The following is an 18,679-nucleotide window of genomic DNA, read 5'->3' as shown; positions in this document are numbered from 1 at the left end:
TAGGGCCCCAAACATCTCAGGCATATTCAGACGGGTCCAGAAAGTTTCCAGGTATCTCTCACTTCCATCCACATTGTATGAAGGCGTTGTTTCGAACAGAGGCCGGTTGGACGTACCAAGTCGGTAAATGCGCTCGAAGCGCAACGATGGTGGTGGACCACAAGCCAGCGGTCGACAACGGTAATAAGACTCGACAGCCAGTGATGCACAAGAAAGCGTAAAGAAGCAAAATAGGGTAGCAGATGATCTTCTGCGACGTTGTGAAGGGTAGATGAAGAAAAGCTAGGGCGAGGGGAAAGATGAGAGAACTGTTCGCAATAGACAAGGGTGCGTTGAGTTGGAAGCGGGCAAGAAGCTGGAGCACAGCAAATAGCAGAGGGGGATGTTTAAGCAGGGGGCACAGCTAAGATCTAGTTAGATTGGAGGGAATGGGTGTCTGAGGGCCAGCGTGAAGGATCTGAAGATAGTGAATCGATGGCATATGGCCGTGTGGGAGAGCGGAGAGGGAGCAGCGGCACGAGGAGGCTCTAAGTGCGAGAGGAGTGGGAAAGCAACTCTTGCTGTATTGGTATTGGCGGCGTATCGAAGATGATTTGTTTCTTTCCAAAAAGCACGTCGCGGCATCAGAAACTGTAATTTACGCGCCCTCGGTGGCAGTTCGACCTCAGGCAAGAGCGGTGGACGTTCAGAAATTGTCACAATCATCAAGCTGTATTACCAAAGTTTCAATACACCGCAAACGACGGGCGATCTTCCAGGTTTGCTTCAAGTGACCTCTTTTAAGCAAATGTTGCAAACATTCCCTGACAGGAATGGCAGACCCGCTGAAGCCCTGTGCGCCCAATGAACGCCGGCGTATAACTCGCCGCCTTTGCCAAGCGCCTGAATCCTCATTCTGCTAGAGCCCCGATCACGTGCCTGAAGACTCCCGGTGCCGAAGCGATGACAACTTTCTTCCCCTTCTTCCCTCTCTTATAATCCAGCATTCGCACACTTGGGATTCATTTTAGTCAGATTTAGGTGATTTAACTGTTTTCGTCTTCTTTCAAAAGTTGTAGATAACTAAAGAATGGATACTAAATATATGAATGCCTTTGTTTTCCGAGTGCTTCCACCCATGGACTGGCTAGTCGGACTCTGCTCGTATCACAGCCCGATTGCATGATTCTCTTTTGGGTTGGGTTTGTGCGCCGCGTATTATTCAGGAACCCTCTACTCATACTGAGAACCTAGCATTGAATACACAGTGGATTAATCTCATACATTGGTGTTGTGGTGTTGTAGTCGTGCATGCGTGACGGATATTCCATATATTACCTGGGCGGCCCCTCACCACACGATCAGGCGTATATAGATTATGCCACAATGATAGAAGATTAGCCATCCCACAAGTTTTAGTGTCTGCTGGGTGAATATATTAAATTATCCTCCACGAAATTTTTGTCGAGATCCTCCAGGGCTACAAACTTTTCTATCACATGATCTGAATCGTTTTGGTTTAGTCGCCTTTTCGAACCTTAATTAACGAACCTTTCCAGGGAAAAAAAAAGTTCAAAGCTCGGCAAAATTGCAACAAGCGGTGCTGGCATTTGATCATTCAACTCTACCATCCCCTCATAAAAGGAACGATGGGGAAGAAACACAAATCCCAACCCACGGCTGCTGCGTCTGCGCTCGAGGAAAATGCTGGCAGTACTCCAGCTGCCAATGGTTCAATCCCATCCTTTCCCTTTTTTGCCGGCGGTGGGGAGAGCGCAGTAGCTGTTGATCCGATGCTTGCTTCGCTATTTGAGAAGAGCGTGAGTTCTCTGATTACTTTTGTCCTCCCTTGGAAGTGTATCAATTTAATTTTATTTTATCAAAAATCTACTTTTTGACACACTTAAATGCCTGTGTTTTTAAACATAGTGTTTAACTAACCTGGTGTGCAAATCCCCCACTCTAGGCTGGACCTGTGAAAGCTCCTCAATTCACTAATGCGAAGCTGATCGCGACGTCAGCAAATGGTGGAAAGTCTGGGGGACGGACCAATGGAGTGGGGCAAGGCACATCGCAAGATGATATGGAATTAACCTCATCTAATGAGGAAGAGGCGGGGGAGGGAGCTTCGTCGGAGACCAGTGATCAAATGATGGAGGATGTCGGTGATGAAGCATTGAGTCCAGAAAAACGACGGAAACGAAAACGAGGCGGCGCAGAGGACATAGAGGAATCATACATGCGGCGCATAGCAAAGGAGGAAGCCAAGGAAGATGAGAAGCGACGGAGTGAGAAAGCGAAACGGCAGAAAATTGTGGAAAGCGTCGGGAGGGAAAGTGACTCTTCAGACTCTGAAAGTGACAACGAGGAGGATGAAGATGGCATAGACAACCCTCCCATTGTCCACGAATCCAACTCCAGCAAGCCCGATGCCGCCCTCCTCGACAAATCCGCCCGCACCATCTTCCTCTCCAACGTCTCCACAGAAGCCATAAAATCCAAATCCGCAAAGAAAACCCTCCTCAAACACCTCTGCTCTTTCTTCCCTTCCCTCCCCGAATCCGCCACACCACATAAGATAGAATCAATCCGCTTCCGCTCCACGGCCTTCTCCACCCAATCAATGCCCAAACGCGCAGCATACGCCAAGCGCGAGCTCATGGACTCCACCACCCGCAGCACAAATGCGTACGTAGTCTACAGCACCACTGCAGCCGCACGAGGAGCCCCCAAGGCTCTGAACGGCAGTGTCATCCTCGACAGACACCTGCGTGTCGACAGCGTCGCCCACCCTGCCCCCATCGACTACAAGCGGTGCATCTTCGTCGGCAACCTCGGCTTCGTCGACGAAGAAACGCCCACCGACGAACAAGTCGCAGGGCAACAGAAGGAGAAGAAGAAGCGAAAACAAAAGCACGCCCCGCCCGCAGACGTGGAGGAGGGCCTCTGGCGCACTTTCAACGAGCACACGCGCGCCAGCATCGCGAAGCCGTCCAAGCCCACCGCTGCTGGCAAGTCCGCGGATCCCAGTAATAATAAAATAAGCAAGGATACTGGTCCTCGTCCGGACCTGGGCGGCGGCCCCGTTGAATCCGTCCGCGTCATCCGCGACCCGGCAACGCGGATTGGGAAGGGAGTCGCCTACGTCCAATTCCGCGACGAGAATGCCGTTGAGATGGCGCTGTTGTTGGACGGGCAGAAATTCCCGCCGTTACTCCCGCGCAAGCTGCGTGTCACGCGTGCGAAACGGGTTGTGAAGAAAACTCGTAACGATAGTGCTGGGGATCAAGGAAGAAGTAATGGTAGTAAAACGGACAGCAGGAATGCCAATAAGACTCGGCTGGGACAGCGGAGGAGCGGGGTAGGAGGGGATCGGCAAGCCAGCTTTGAGGGCCGCGCGACGGCGTTGTTGGGGAAGGCTGGGGCGTGGAGGGTGCAACATCGCCGCTCCACTGACGAGACTGGGGAGCGGAGGAGCAGGGATAATGAGGCTACTAGTGGCGGTTCTGCCCCGTTTGTCTTTGAGGGTTTCAGGGCCAGGCCGGATAAGGGGCCTGGGTTTAAGGTGAGGACAAAGAGTCGTGGGGCGAAGGCGCTGGCTGGGCAGCCGAAGTCTAGGAGTACGAGGCGGGCGGCGGTGTTTAGGGCTGCCGGGGGGGTGAAGAAGGGAGATGCGAAGGGGAAAGGGAGGGGAGGGGACTAGATGGAGGGACTGGGTACATGGTTGGTTTCATGGTCGCTACCTTTTGTAGATGCATCTTGTGTTGCATGCGTACGTCCACTTTGTTTGGGAGTAGTCTAGACATATGGCCTTTCCTTTCCCTTTTCATTCTCGCTCAGCTTAAATCCAGGATATCGCGCGGACCTTAACTATGTATACACGTAGATACTCTGGAGCTCTTCAGCGGTATTTGATTGACAACGAAGAGAGAAAAGAAGTGGGACTTTTCCGAAAAGCAAGCTCCCCTTATCAACAATTCCAAGGTTGTGCATACAGTGCCCACCATGCGTAAATATATATCCGTTCCATCATTCCTCTGCTATGAAGGCTGCATCAATTCACCACTACAATATACTCTGCATAGTACATGTTTATAGTCTATAGAGGCCGCAAAGATATCTAATGCGCCAAAAATAAAAATAAAATAAAAATAAAAAAGGTAAAATAATAAATAAATAAGTAAAATAAAATAAAATAAAAAGCCAAAAGAAAGCCAAAACAAACAGGATTTCAACCATCCTCACACGCGAAACCACGCGAAACCTACATTAGCGCACTGTGTCTTTTTATTTTATTCGAGAACAGAGCAGCGCGCAGGGCTGCGTGGCATATTTTCCATGAGACTCTCTTTTGACATTTGCTCATATGCATTGTTCCAATCATTATCTATTTCCAGTTTTGTGCGCGGCATTTTCTTCCAATGGATGAGTACAAAGAGAAAGGAAAAAAGAAATTGAAGAACCTGCGCAGAACAAAGAGCCATCCATCCATCATCATCCTTTGAATTGTTGAGCGGTAACAGTACTGATGACATGGAGATTAAATTTCCGTAACTAACTAACTAGGGGTTTTTTTTTTTTTTTTTTTCATTATTATTCATTCTTAGTTCTCTTTCCCCCCTGAGACACGGAAAGCTTGCGTACGGCAGCTGTGTATCTGCACAATCCATCCCATTTTTCTTGGCGCATTCCCTCAAGTAACTCTCAACTCAACTCTGGGCCCTGGGGCAAGCTGGAAAAACCTGATCACCCAATGATTCAATGAATCACCATTTCTAAGACCTCCCCGCAGCAAGGGGTTTGACTCCGGCCCATGCTTCATGCTTCCTTCTGCGTGGGATATGTTGTTTCTGTGATCTTAGGTATGTATATGGTATAGCGACATGATTGATCAGGGGTATGATATCAAATACAAAGTTACATATGAAAAAGGAAGATAGGGAGCCGATCTATTGACGAAATGACAATTGATGGAATATACGTCCCTTTCAAAATGTGTGTATATATATACTATATACACCTATACACATGCAATGGTTAATATGTTTTATCCTTTTTATTATTTATTTCATGCTTATGTTAAAAAGAGAGGAATGCGTTCATAATTTCTGGTTGGAAGCGACTGACACAATCCCGTCAAAAGATAATAGAACATAAAAGTTTAAAATTTAAATTTCGAGCGTCAAATTGTAAATGGAAAGAATAATTAAAACAACGTAATCACAATATAAAGTTTTTACAGGAAAGCCATCAGCCCCAGGACGGCAGACAGCATGAAGCCCGGACGGGTGAGAGAGACGGCGCTGTTTGGATTTGGAGCCGACTTGGATTCACCGGTGGAAGTGGCAGTGGGAGTGGAGGAGGATGTGCTCTCCGTCGTGCTCGAGGCGGACGTGGTTAGGGTGGTGCTCGATTCCGTCTGCGTGGTCGTGGCGCTGGTGGACTCGGTCGCGGTGGTGGAGGCAGTGGTACGCGTGGCGGTCGGGGTCAACAAGGTAGCAGTGCCTGTAGTACCGCTGATAGAGAATTTCGGGCTGAAGTTGAAGTTACTTGGGTCCTCATCGTCGATGATTTGGAAGTTGTAGTCAGTTCCTGGGCCGAGGCTCTTGGGTAAGGTAACCGTGAAGCTGCCGGCGTTGGGGATACTGGCTGGAAGGGGGAGGAAAATGGTTTGTTAGCTCGCGCTACTGTCATTTATTCGTGTCTCCCTCCTCTCTCGCTTGAGATGTATATAGTTATTTATACATGGCGGAGAAATCACCCTTCTCTACTTTTTAATCAGGCTCGATGGGTTTTCCAGATAAAAGCCAAGAACGTCTGGTTTTGGTGCGCGCGAAAATGTGAGATTGATGGTGGGATATAATAACAGTAAAACACATACATGCAAGGACAATGCCATCGTTGGGAGTAACCTTGTCACCCAACTGCAATTTCAGGGTGACAGGCCCTGTAGTGGTGGGTGTCCATTTGAGAGTCAAGGGCTGGCCAGCAACGGGGCTGTAGCCTCCAGATGGGACATTGAAAGGATTATTTGCCTGTGCGGCAACAACGGCGGCAAAGGCGCTGATTGCGAGGTAGATGATTGAGCGCATGGTGATTGGGAGAAACGCTATATTTATGGGTTTGAAGGAGTGACAATAGGGTCAGTAGACCACTGAATAAAAGAAATAAACGATTGAGAAATTAAAGCCTTGTTGAATGAGCGTCAAGAAGCAAGAGTCCACACAAAAAAGAAGCGAATGGTGGGGGAAGAGTGAATGCGAAGAGCAGCGAGGGGAAAAGGAGAAGGAAGAAGGAGAGGAGAAGGAGAGGAGAGGAGGAGAGGAGGAGAGTCCGCCCTTGGTCGCACTAGTCCCAGCGACCGGAAATTGTCGTCGACTGGCTGGGTCGATTGGTTGATTGGTTGATTGGCTGGTGGGTGGTTCAGGGTCGAGCCACACCGCGCCAAGGCCGGGGGGCGCGTGTGGTTTTATTAGTGCACTTCAGTCTAAATGCCCCCCTCGTTCTTTCCTGAAGGCTGGCATGTCAGATCAGCACCCGTGGCGCTTGAGGTCTCTCTATACGTCGAAGTCGCTAATATCTCTCACCTGACACCTCAGTTGGCCTCCGCGGGCGACAGGACACACACCTCCCTTGAAGGTTGACAGCCAGCGCAAGGGCGGATCAGCGAGATGGCAGCGCTGGGCTCTCGTAAGCTGAGATAATTTCGAGTTGCAGCCCTGCAAAGCCCCTTTTTTACCTCCCTATTGACCCTTGGGCAGCTGGATGGCCATCCTCCCATTTCCGTCTCCATTGTTCATGCACCTTCGTGATGTGACTGGATCATGATCGCCTCCTTTTCTGTCCAGTATGTGGAAACAATCAGATCAGCTGCGCCGCATTGCTCCCATGATTCGGCGGCGATGACGGCTCCACCAATGATACCTGGAATTAAACGGCTCACACCAACTAGCGACGCCAGCCTCTCCGTCCGGCTGCCTGCCAAATTGTCAATTGAGTTTGGCCGTTGGAAAGCTACCAAGGTTATTGAATCACGATCGATTCCACATGCTTGCTGATTAGCTGTCACCGGCCTAGCCTGCGTTAACCTCAACTTTAATTCATGAATTAAGCTCGTGAATGCAAATCATCATCCTACGATATGGGCTTGGAATCAACGAGCTCCAATCTGGCCACTCAAGCTTATCGACGCGGTCATCAATCATATGAGAAACATACGCAGTTCTCTCTATCAATGCAACGGCCATATGAATTGCTCGTGGCAGACAAGCATCTCTCCATCCCCTGACCTATTTTCTATGGAGAAACATAGGATTCTCCTGACCAAAAGACTTGTGCGCTCTGATGATATTATTAGTATGCAGTGCAGTTATCCCGGAGAGGATACGCAATCACTTGTCCCCTGATACTCTTGTTATGGCTGTGCTGAGGATTCAACTTTGACGATATTATGCCTTGTGGTCATAATACCTGAATTTCTGATAAATGGTCTCTCTCTCTCTCTCTCTCTCTCTCTCTCTATTTTGTTTTTCTTTCTTTTCTGGCCAGGTGGCGGGAATGTATGTATTATTTCTATTCACTCTGTACGGAGCTTGTGAACAACACCGCGGTATGACTCACACATCTTGGTGGGTTATCTAATATCTGAGAACTGGCTGAGAGATCTTTTGAGAACTGTTTGACAGTCAACAAAGAAGCAGCAGACCCTATAAGCCATTTCATCTTGCTTGTCCACACATCATGAACTTCAACGACGTTCGTCCGCTGCATGTAGATTTCCATCGAGAGCTGCACCGCAACGAAAACACTGTGATCTTCTTTGTATCAGTTCAGCAAGTTTAATGTGTTATGAAAGTGGTGAGCACGATCTTGATAGATGATGCATAGGAGAGTTGACTGAGAGTGGTCAAATAGCACCATGAGCCTCCTGGACATGGACATATCCATGAGCGTGAAGCTACTGCCTATCGACGACTCTAGGCGCATGGTGTGACTGAAACAGGCTATGTACCCCAATTCTATGGAAGCATCGAAAAGCCTGAACCCAAACAATGATAGCCATAGCGGAATATGTTTATAAATGACGTAGAGCTCCCAAGTGCGATATCCATCGAATGTATTCCCGACATGCGTCAATTGCATCCTGAAACATCTACTAAAGAGCGTATGGCTAAATTTGTCGTGGCTATCAAGAAATTTCATGGTCAACTCCTGGAGAAAGGGTGGTATTGCTGGATTTTGATCGGGCCAGGACATACGACAAAAACACTATAACTGCTGAGCAACAAGAATGGCTGCGGGAGGATGTGCAGATTGTGGAGGACCTTTGCACATCCTCTTGTAGGTGTCTCTCTCTGGCCTGGGAAATGCTCAGCATAGATATACCTGACTCGCTTATGATTTCTAGGAAAATGGATGTTGCTGAGGGAGGCTTGAACCATTCCTACCTTTACATTTGCACCTAAACCCGATACAAATGCAAATCAACCTCAAATCACAAGAGATAGGATTTCCTCTAGGCCGGCCGGCCCAGGATAGTTGGGTTTACTACACATGAGCATGAATACAGGACTCACGCTGTACAAGAAGGTATTTCACCTTTCCTACATAACCCCCGATCTTCCAGCGGTTGGATAAAGGAATAATACCAGCCGATGAAACAACCGAAGAACCTCCCAATGTTTACGGCTAGGCTCCGCTTTACAGTCTAACCCCTCGGATGCGAGCGAAAAGTGGGCAGATCAGTTAACAGTAGAGTCGGGATCGTTTACATGGGGTTGCCAGAGATGATGCGAAGGCGGCAAATATTTTTAATTGATGTGACTTGTGACTCAGTTTACTGATCTTGGAGGTGGGAAGTAGAAAAAGGTTTTCATTAGCGATCTAGTCAAGTGTAGAATTTAAATTCTACGAACTAAGGCGAGCTGCCAGCATTTGCAGATGTTCTGTTCAGCAAGGATCTTTGAAAAGGCCCAAAAAAAAACCCCCATTGGATTTAGAAATTGACGGATTGAGAAAGAACTGAGGATTTCAATACCTTCTGTCAAGAGTTCGTGAAGGAAGAAGGTATTTTCAAGCAAACTGGTTAGGGGAAGCAAGAAAAAAGAGAAACTGGGGCGAGCCGGGATTGAACCGGCGACCTTACGATTTAAGAATTGGCTAAAGTTCAACTTCAGTCGTACGCTACTCCCAACTGAGCTATCACCCCATCGGATGGCAAACTCACAGAACTTTTGATTACTTGCACATGTAGTTCGGAGCGGAGTACCCATGTTTCTCATTGCCAATTTCGCCCTCTTCGCACTCTTCCAATAGTATTACGATACTTCTTGTCTTTCAATATCTGTCTTGATTCCCTCGTTGTCGGCCGCTCAACGTGATTATGACTGTCAAGGGCTGAACTGTGTCCAGTCGCTCAGAAAGCACAATCAATGACCCGCGCAGCGAATAGGAAGATGAATTCCCCGCTCCATCTCAGACGGCCACGCCAGCGGCGATGATGATCTTTGGCCAGAGCTGGGCATTGTCTAGAGAAGAGAAGAGATAGGTAATATCGTTAATCATACGAGTTCAAAATAGAACTAGTGGGGTAACGATTTTTGGTAATAGTTACTCATCATAGAATTCAACCACTAGGTCATATTATATACGTAGGTCATGGTGTCCCATTTGGCGCCATTCTAGAAATGGGATCAGAACAGAACCAGGACTAGATATCTTTTTACAAAACATGATCTGAGGCTTAATCTTTATTATATAAATAGTGCAATGGGACTAGAACTAGTATTTTAAGGGTGTAAAGTGACTGACAATATATGGGACCAGGACTGAGATATTTGAGAATGGAATCAGTTGATACTTTGGTCATGTTCCCATGCACGGCCACACAACCAGCCTAAATACAACGACATCAGTCGGGGACATAGATCTAGGGAAAATGCAAATGAAGATCTCAAAAACGTAGTTCTTCACCCACATTCAAGCAATAATGATCTAGTAGAATTTCCAGTTGACACTCAGTTGGCAAAGAATAGAGGATATAGCCTAAAATTCATTGTTAACCCGGCTCATTGGAAAATTTGTTTTGGATATCAAACTACCATGCTGTTCCTCTCAATTTCCTCCTCCACGGCACAATTCACGCGGCTAATTCTGCCTTTGAGAAAAGGTGTTCAACTGGTCTGGCACTGAGTTTCTCGACACACTTCAGCATATGTGCCGTAGAATCATGCTGCCCGCGCCAGGCAATTTCGATCACAGAGTCAAGACCACCGTGACCAGTACGGAGCTGGGACGAAATACGGTTGTTGTGATTGTCGATGGATATTTTCGACTCGACTCCAGTCTCTAATTTGTAGACCATTGAACCAATGGCAAATCTATTTGTTGCATCTTCCATTAAGAAGGACTGGCAGAGACGGATTATGGTGTCCAAATTGGCAGCATGCGCCAAAGTCACCAAGACCAGCGTGGCCATTTGAATCAAAGAGTACATTATCCTCTCACGTATATCTTAATGGGAGATACCCAGGCCGTGGAGGTGGAGAAGATATCGCGTAAGGCCCTGATACCAAAGAATTCGATCTGATTGTGAGTATTGCGTAACTTCGGGCAATGGCTGGTATTTGCGGAGATGGATTCATTCAGGGTGATTCGTATCAATAACCTCTATGATATTTGGATGAGGACGTTCTACAAGCAGGCGCAACACCGCCCTCTCATCGTTCAAAAGGCCAGAGTGAAATATGGTTTCCGAGGCATAATCCCACAAGATGCGTGGGGTGGCATCACTACAAGGAGGCTCATATATCCTGCACACCTTCAAAACGATGTGATCATCGACATTGTAGACTTAGCCCGCTGCTCCGACACCGATAATGTCAAGGCCCATTTGATACTGAACCGCTATGGTAAAATCAGCGCTGTTCGGGGATTTGTTTACAGGAGGATACTCCTTAGCGGTCGCAGCATTTCGCTCACTGTCTGGCGGGGAAGGCTTTGGAAGCTGAAAAATTGACGGAGGGTCTCCTGAACACGAGAAATAGGAGACCATATCATTGGGCAATACGAAAAAACAAAAGAAAACATTTTAATTTTGCTTCAGTTAACACAGGTCGATGAAGAAGGTAACTTGGCTTGGGTTGATAAAAATGGTCTTTGCGGCTTGCCAGGTACAGGACAATTCAGCAATTTGGAGCCTGGAGGTGAAAAGGTCCTAGGACGTACCCTTGAAATAAGAAAATAAATAAATATCAGATAAAAGAACAGAGATTGAATGCACTGAATTTTCTGATGGAAAAGTTGTACAGAAATCATAGGGTTTGGTTTTAATAGTGTTCTTAGTGTTCTTGATACTTGACTCAAAAAAAAAAAAAGAGAAACTGGGGCGAGCCGGGATTGAACCGGCGACCTTACGATTTTAGAATTGACCAAAGTTCACTTCAGTCGTACGCTACTCCCAACTGAGCTATCACCCCTGATTTGTATGTTCACGTAGGTACCACGCGCCCCACAAACCCATATGGAGACTCAACACAGACTTCGTGGACTCCACAATGCAGCCCATATGGCGATCTCGCATTCTACTTGAGCCTCCACCCCAATTAACTAGGTGCATTGCCTGCGCTTCTCCATGGAATCACCCATGAACTTGCCTCATGGGCACTGTCTCAATAATCTGGGCCTAGCCATAGATTAGGCGATCTATCCTTTGTACAGTACTTCCTTGAACGTCCATGCTGGATGTATATCAAGTTCTTCTCTTCGTACTCAATACATAGATGATCGTGAGACCCATCGTGTAGAGGTTTCAGATATATAACTCCAGCTTTCCTGGGTCATCATCTCCGTGGGTGTGTGGCCACGACGCCGACGTCATTGCGGAGTCCCAACTTTTGAGCATCGACCTTCTCCGTAAAACTCGGTGATATCGATGTTGTCCATGTCGATGTCCTCACGCATCGCGTACCTCCCTGGATGGAGCAGAACCAACCACTACAACCACTCAGATGTCGACAAAAATTAAACCATCACGTGGGTGACAGTTAACCGCGATAGACGCAGACGCATCAAGCCAACCCAGCTTCCTATTGATACATCGATAGAGATCCTCACCACGCACACCCAAATATGACGGGTCACATCCCAGGAAGACCACATCCACGGCTTCCGGCAGGCCAGCCTCCAAACTGCAAGGCCAACTTTCATTCAGCACATCCGAGAAACTCTCTAGTCTCCAAGACCCATGACCCGAAGGCTTTGTCTTCCTCCCGCCAGTTACTCACAAGGAGCCAAGATTCCACCCGGAATCACAGGAAACGGAATCCGCGCTTTCCCTGTCGTAGCAGTCCTTTGCCATCGAGTATCGCATTGCCGGCTGATATGCAGGAAACGCCCGTCGGTCTATGCACAGCCAGTCATGGCCTTCTGCCAGCCGAAAATGAAAGATTCTTTCAAGCTTTGGATAGCATCCGTATCTCCGCTCCAAGTTTTGCCGATGGGGATTGTGGAGGAAAGCCACTCTCCCCCGCTTATTTTTATTTCATTTTTCAATTTCATTTCATTTTTTCCGTGAAAGAAGATACATTTCAAAAAAAATTGAAAATATAAAAACCAACGCAAACAAACAACCGAACAACTATTCTCATTGGCTTCTGCAAAAATTTTGTCAGACGACAAGCGGATGCTTGTTGGATAGGGCGAATAGCCATCTGTTTACTCTGACCTTTCTTGGCAAGGGTTTTGTTTCTCCGTTTGTATTTCCCGTGAGAAAATAGCCAGTATGGGATGCCACCTTCTTTTTTCTGCTATCAAACAATGGTTCCAGTTGGAACCAAGCCCTGCCGTCTACTTTATTTTTTTTGGTTTCATCTGCAGCGTTCCGTCATATCCCCTTCCTACTGACATTATTATTGGCTTCCAACAAACCATATACCACATGAGCCTCTCCACGATGCTTCACTTGTAGTCAGGAAGGGGAATTATGCAACTGAATGTTGCTCGGACCGCAGACACCGATCGGCCCACACAACGCATTGTCCATTTTCTCATCCTCTCTTCCGCCGGGCCTTTATATATGTCAATAATTGGGTAAAGAAGAGTCAGAAAATCGATCCTTGTTATTTAACAATCTCCCTCCACCCCTTTTTCGCATTTCCTCTTGAAAGAATAGCTCAGCCAACCCCCTGCGAGCCATAAATAAAATAAATAATGGCCAGCAGTATAGTTGCCCTTCCCATCTCTGCTGTCGACGAGTTGATACAGCTGAAAACGACCTTCGACGCACAACTTCAAGCTACTGACTTTACCTCTGAAACGCCTTCGTACCTGGCCCTCTCAGATAAATGCAAGGCGTACATGATCGCACTACAGAGGTACATGTTCCGATCTATAGATCAGAAGGCGACAGAGTTGCGAATATATTACCAGCGGCAGACGGTTCTGCAGGAGGCGGGGAATATTCGTGACTATGCCGCGATTGAGGATGGCTTGGAGGCATTGAAGGTGGAGAATCATCGTATGTTGAAGTTTGTTTGTGAGTAAGGCCCCCTCCCCTTTTCTTTTTCATGCACACACATCCCTCACATTTTTGTTTGAATATAAGTGTGGCAAAATTTCCCGAAAATCATGCCCACTTGAATCTTGTCGTCTCCTCCATCTGCGTGGTTTTCGAGAATTTTCTCAAAAAATCTGAGAGACAGACTTGGAGAACTCACTATTTGAAATCTTCTCTTCGTTTTGCCTTCTTTCCGGATTTCTAGCAGATGAAACGACGCGAGCAGGACGACTGCTTATGGCTGTGGGGACATCTATTCTCCGGATTGAGGAGAAGGCAGAGAGTCCAGAGGAGATGCAGAAGATGGTTGTGGAGGAAGTTAATGCGTCAGAAGCGGAGGTGTTGATTCTTCGGTAACCCCTTTTCTTCTTTTATTTTTTTTTTCTCCCATGGATCCTTAATCCTTTCCTTCCCATGCTGAGTGAAAACGATCTCACATGCCTTTTGCATGGATCGCGAGAACTTGATGCCGCTACTGATGCTTACTGACACATACGTATATATAAATTTATATATACAAAAATAAAGGCAATACAAGGCAGAGCTGGAAAGCAAACAGGCGTCTCTGGAGCATGGAAGCATGGAAGCATTGAATAATTGAGGTTAGCTCCCTGATGGCATTGCGTCTTTTCCCACCCAGTCCAATATGAGATTATCAAAATGTAACCTGAAGGTCTTGTTGCAAAGAAAGCCCAAGCGTCCATTTCATGCTCTTAAGTGGATTTTATCTGTTTTTCAATCAGCGAGTCGCTTATGATATCCGCGCTACTTAACCTTTTATTCGGCTCATGAATGCAGCATACCTCGCTAACATCAAGAAGTTTGTAGCAGGGACCGGACAACTTCTTCGCCCCCTTCTGCCCCACCATCTCAAAAAAAAAAAAAAAAAAAGAAAAGAAAAGAAAAGAAAAAAAGAACGATTTTTTACACTTACTACTCTGAGCGTTTCCTTCCCTCCATTTAACAAATGTATCTCCTCCATACTTTTATGCTGCTAATCGAGTTATCTTGGCTCACTCATTATTTTAGTGTCATCCTTCGCTGCAATACAGTAAAAAAAAAAAAAAAAACTCACATGTACCTTACAAAGTATGTTAGTTGTATCCCTTTCTTCTCTTCCTCCTTATTTAGTTATTCGGTTTTCGACGTTTTCGATTTTCTTTTTTCCAGTTCCTTCCCAGTGCTGCGCGAAGGAATGTCTATATTTTCGTTTCATATTTTTCACAGCTAGTCCTAGTCACAGAGCCACCTTCTTCTAAGAAATTACCACCCGTTGAGCTCATATATCGCTCATATATCATGACATATACTCCTTCTGATTGTATACTCTCCTCTCTTTTATATCATCTTTCCGGTCATCGTTTTCTTGCGTCGAGTATCCATTCTACTCCGCAAGAAGAGACGAAATGGAACGCAACTATATATATCGTTACAGCACCCCTCTGCCAGTCGGCGATTCCGCTATCAAATCTCCACGAGTTTTTCCCCTTTTGTTTCCGCTGGTCGAGATGGCCTTTGATCCCCGAATCGCCTTCCAAAGTTCAGCTGGGCCGAGAGAGGGATGTAAACGCCCGCGGGAACTCTTTCGACTTTGTAAATCGTTCATCCCACCCTTGTTGTGAGGGTTTGTCATTAAGATACTCTGACTGATATTCTGTCTCTCTTTTTTTCCCCCTCCAGTTTCCAACTATGTATGTACGACCTTTTATGGAAGCGTAGAAAACCAATATATATATATGGGTCCCGAGAATGGAAAAGTAGGGCTACATTCACAATTGATGGACATCGCCATGGCCCTCGAGCCGCGAAAGGTCCAGTTGGCGGGAAGAGAGTTCATCCTTGCTGATGCCACGTAAACACTCCTATTTAAGCAGTATGGTTACAATGAACTAACCTTCCACCTCCTCAACATCAAAGTCAATTATCAAGATTTTTAAGGACTGAGAGGATTAATGGCTTTGTTTTGAGGTTGCTGTCGTGGTAGTAATATTAGATAAGAACCAAAAGTAACAAAATAGTATTTCCCCCCTTCAGAGTTTCTATCAAGATGTAGAACCTTCTCACATACGCCATTGGCAGCTCCCTCTGGAGCCGAATTGTGGCAGAAGCTCCTCCAACTAGGGAGAGTATAGTTACAGGCTGTGGACTCAAGGAGCGCTAGGGGGGAACCTGAGGTTTTTAGGCAATAAGAATGTCTATATATGATATTGAGAAATAAATGATAGCCAGTGACTCTTTTCCCTTTGCTCTCGGTTTGCAGCATCATCAACTTAGCCGCTAATTTCTATGGAGAGGATGTCGTACTGGTACAGTGCCTATCTTGAGTCTGTAACTTCTTGACACAGCCCGGTTTGGCGGGTACACCAAGCCAACTTTGGTTTTGGGGGGGGAAAATATTCAAACTCGCAGCGTAGCACTACGGCTACCACAGCCATGTATCACCCCGTCCATCGCTAGCCAGGCGAAGGATTCAAGTGGTTGATGGTTCTTCATGAATGTCTTGTACCGTATCAGTCGCCGACTCGGCTAAAACACCCCGCTGGCCCAGCCAGGATATTGCCTTCATCACTGTCCGATCCTCTTCCTCCTTCTCACGGCTTACAAGCTATAGATTTCGTCAATAAATGCATTAACATCCCAGAACAGTTTAAGAACAAGAAGTGAGATAAGCGGGGAATTTAGACATATATAGAAAAATACCAGGGGAGGGGGAGAACTTACAGTCTGAAACAAGGATTTCCTCCCCTTCTTATCCTGGACGGGAGCAGAGGGCCTCATTGCATTTTTCGTTTTGTCCGGGGCCTGATGGAGGAATCTACACCTGTTTCCTCGTCGGCATTGGCCCGTTTTAGCAAATTGACGACAAAGCGTTTTGGGTTGTCGGGCGGGTGGGAGGACACGTTCGGGTTGCTCTCGCCTGGTTGTAGCTTGCTCGGGTTCCGAGGAGCTAGTGTCGTCTTCTTCTGAGGAATCTGAGCCGCTGGACGATGTTTCATCATCGAGTTCAGAATCGTTATCTGAGAATGATGAAAGGCTGTCGAGCTCATCGGATAGGCCATTCCCAGTGACGGCTGTGGGCGGGACATTTCCATTCACATGTGGGGTATGTTCCATGGTATTGGGGGTTTCTTGTTGGGTGCGAATTGTTGCAGGTCCAGTAATCGCAGCTTGGACTGGGTCTGTATGGATAGTGCTTTCAAGGTGTGAAGTTGGCTGTTCCTGTTGCGGACTCCCAGCGTCTATTTGATCATCTGGCTGGGTATCTTCTATTTCTGTTGGTGCTGGCTTTGAGGTATCACAGCTTGCAGATGAAGGTGCATATTCCGCCGCGGAAGTTGGGGTAACGGCCGGTTTTGCCTCTCCATCAAGCACCCCATTAGTCTGTGCCTTAGACGCTTCGGCACGCAGCCTAGCTTTCTCCGCATCTGCTTCCGCCCTAGCTACTCTCTTTTCTTCTTTCATGAGCTTCCGTCGAAGTTTTTCTGCCTTCAGTTTCGCTTTAGCCGCTGCATCTGCAGGGTCGAGTGGCTGTTTCTGTTCTTCCTTCAGAGCTATCTTGTCCGATTTATATTTGTCCTTTTTCAATCTAGCTTCTTTCAGAGGCCGTCTTGCTTCTTCCTGATCCATATTCTTCTGTTGTCTTGTAGCATTCTCTTTGGCCCTCTTCGCCTCTCTGGCCTCCTTCGCAGCCTGTTTCTTCGCTTCAGCTTCCCGCAGACGCTCCTCAACCCTTGCTCTGGTTGGATATCGCTTTTTCCGTTCCTCGATCCAGGCAGCAATATCTGTTGGTGTTTGTAAGGTGGAGGTTTGCCCTTTATAGGTAAATTTAAGCTCGCCAGTGGAAACTGTTTGTGAAAGCTTGGTCTCCTCATCGACGTCATCTTCCTCCTCGCTCGATTCATGCTCCTCTGTTAGTGGAGTGAGACCAAGTTGGTTGTGAGTTCGTTTTTTCTTTTTATGTTTTCTAGTAGCGTCGACGGAGGGCGGCGGCTTTGAAGGAAGCGAGAGTCCAAAGCTGGGGATAGGGAGAGGGGCAGTTGGTCTCGTGTTAGACATCTGCGATCCACCAAATGCACCGGAATGTGAGCGTTTATTATTCCGATTGGCGAATTTATCACCACGGTTGAACTGGTTTGTTGAAGAGAACGAATTATATTCCTGAGATGGTCGGGATGCATGGCGATCGTGGGGCGGCCGCGGCGGATGGTGAGGTTTTGAGTCGGGCTTATCAGGGTAACCATACTGAGGGGCACGCGAATCTGGAGGTGGGTACGCGCTGCCTTGGACGGCATTTTCGAAACCCCAATGTATGGGAGGTGGCATTATGTGAGGTTGCGGATGACGATTCGGGGACGGAGAATGCCGGTGCATGGGAGCGGGTGGGCTATATGCAGCTGGATGTGATGCAGGGTGACGGGGGGGATATTGTATCGGCACCGGCTGGCTGTACGTATTTTGTTGAGGCGGCAGATGTGGGGAAGGGCGGGTATAAGGTGCTGCCGAGGGGAAATCGGCCTGGCCTTGGGGTGGCGGAGCATAATGTGCGGCAGGTCCCTGAGGGTTATACTGAGGAGGAAGGGGGTTATTCGGAGGTGCGTGGGGGTGCGGAGCATGAGGATGAGGGTGATATCGGTTGACACTCGCAGGCGTAAAGTTCATATTATGAGAAGGGCCATGACTAGGGCCGTTCATACGGTTTCCTTTCCCACCCCTATGTGCACTTCCTCTTCCACGACCTCGCTGGTGGCCACCAGAGCCTCGTCCCCCTTGGCTCTGACTATATGGAGCACCAGGGAAACTCGTCAGGCCAGTCTGGGGTGGAGGAGGTGGTGGGGGGGGAAACGAGAATCCGCCAGAACCCATAGTAGGAACAGGAGTAGAAATGAGAGACTAAATTCGGAAATGTAGAGGTAAGGCCTCCATCTTCAGGGGCCCATCATCGTTGAAGATGGCGTCGTCGTCGTTATCATTCTCATGGGAATTCCAACTTTTAGCGGTTTCAGGGGCGATACATTGATCCGCTCCGGCAGAGACCGTGCAAAGTCACGTGGACATCAGAAACCTTTTTGATACAACGAAATGTGGAGGGTTGGTGACGAGGGACTTATGTGCTTTTCCACTTTCAATGTTTCTCGATTATACGTA

At 47.4% G+C, this 18,679-nt stretch overlaps 7 protein-coding genes and 2 non-coding genes across 9 annotated transcripts; 3 read left to right on the top strand and 6 right to left on the bottom strand.

The window, feature by feature from the left end:
• Positions 1 to 1,628: 1,628 nt before the first annotated feature.
• HCBG_01793 (nucleolar protein) lies at positions 1,629 to 3,894 on the top strand (the record flags this gene model as incomplete). Its single annotated transcript, XM_045428842.1, has 3 exons — positions 1,629 to 1,799; positions 1,946 to 3,599; positions 3,866 to 3,894. 3 exons carry the CDS (start codon positions 1,629 to 1,631, stop codon positions 3,892 to 3,894), a joined length of 1,854 nt encoding a protein of 617 aa, XP_045290628.1.
• A 1,131-nt stretch (positions 3,895 to 5,025) lies between these two features.
• Positions 5,026 to 6,250, bottom strand: HCBG_01792 (uncharacterized protein; the record flags this gene model as incomplete). Its single annotated transcript, XM_045428841.1, has 2 exons — positions 5,026 to 5,628; positions 5,861 to 6,250. 2 exons carry the CDS (start codon positions 6,069 to 6,071, stop codon positions 5,216 to 5,218), a joined length of 624 nt encoding a protein of 207 aa, XP_045290627.1.
• Positions 6,251 to 6,775: 525 nt separating this feature from the next.
• HCBG_01791 (uncharacterized protein) lies at positions 6,776 to 7,226 on the bottom strand (the record flags this gene model as incomplete). Its single annotated transcript, XM_045428840.1, has 2 exons — positions 6,776 to 7,052; positions 7,198 to 7,226. 2 exons carry the CDS (start codon positions 7,224 to 7,226, stop codon positions 6,776 to 6,778), a joined length of 306 nt encoding a protein of 101 aa, XP_045290626.1.
• Positions 7,227 to 9,091: 1,865 nt separating this feature from the next.
• HCBG_11010 lies at positions 9,092 to 9,187 on the bottom strand. Its single transcript has one exon. It is a non-coding gene; the product is annotated as a tRNA-Phe (tRNA).
• A 930-nt stretch (positions 9,188 to 10,117) lies between these two features.
• Positions 10,118 to 10,456, bottom strand: HCBG_01790 (uncharacterized protein; the record flags this gene model as incomplete). Its single annotated transcript, XM_045428839.1, has 1 exon — positions 10,118 to 10,456. The coding sequence occupies one exon, from the start codon at positions 10,454 to 10,456 to the stop codon at positions 10,118 to 10,120; it is 339 nt and encodes a 112-aa protein (XP_045290625.1).
• A 156-nt stretch (positions 10,457 to 10,612) lies between these two features.
• Positions 10,613 to 11,224, top strand: HCBG_01789 (uncharacterized protein; the record flags this gene model as incomplete). Its single annotated transcript, XM_045428838.1, has 2 exons — positions 10,613 to 10,903; positions 11,093 to 11,224. 2 exons carry the CDS (start codon positions 10,613 to 10,615, stop codon positions 11,222 to 11,224), a joined length of 423 nt encoding a protein of 140 aa, XP_045290624.1.
• A 137-nt stretch (positions 11,225 to 11,361) lies between these two features.
• HCBG_11009 lies at positions 11,362 to 11,456 on the bottom strand. The gene has a single exon. It is a non-coding gene; the product is annotated as a tRNA-Phe (tRNA).
• Positions 11,457 to 13,188: 1,732 nt separating this feature from the next.
• On the top strand, positions 13,189 to 13,891 carry HCBG_01788 (uncharacterized protein; the record flags this gene model as incomplete). The annotated part of the gene is made up of 2 exons (XM_045428837.1): positions 13,189 to 13,495; positions 13,674 to 13,891. 2 exons carry the CDS (start codon positions 13,189 to 13,191, stop codon positions 13,889 to 13,891), a joined length of 525 nt encoding a protein of 174 aa, XP_045290623.1.
• A 2,113-nt stretch (positions 13,892 to 16,004) lies between these two features.
• Positions 16,005 to 18,397, bottom strand: HCBG_01787 (CCCH zinc finger protein; the record flags this gene model as incomplete). Its single annotated transcript, XM_045428836.1, has 2 exons — positions 16,005 to 16,139; positions 16,256 to 18,397. The coding sequence occupies 2 exons, from the start codon at positions 18,395 to 18,397 to the stop codon at positions 16,005 to 16,007; spliced, it is 2,277 nt and encodes a 758-aa protein (XP_045290622.1).
• Positions 18,398 to 18,679: the final 282 nt, after the last annotated feature.

Source organism: Histoplasma capsulatum, assembly GCF_000150115.1.
Source record: "Histoplasma capsulatum G186AR genomic scaffold supercont2.2, whole genome shotgun sequence".
Lineage (NCBI taxonomy): Eukaryota > Fungi > Ascomycota > Eurotiomycetes > Onygenales > Ajellomycetaceae > Histoplasma > Histoplasma capsulatum.
The sequence above is the reverse complement of the archived record's forward strand: the minus strand, read 5'-3'. Positions and strand labels throughout refer to the sequence as shown.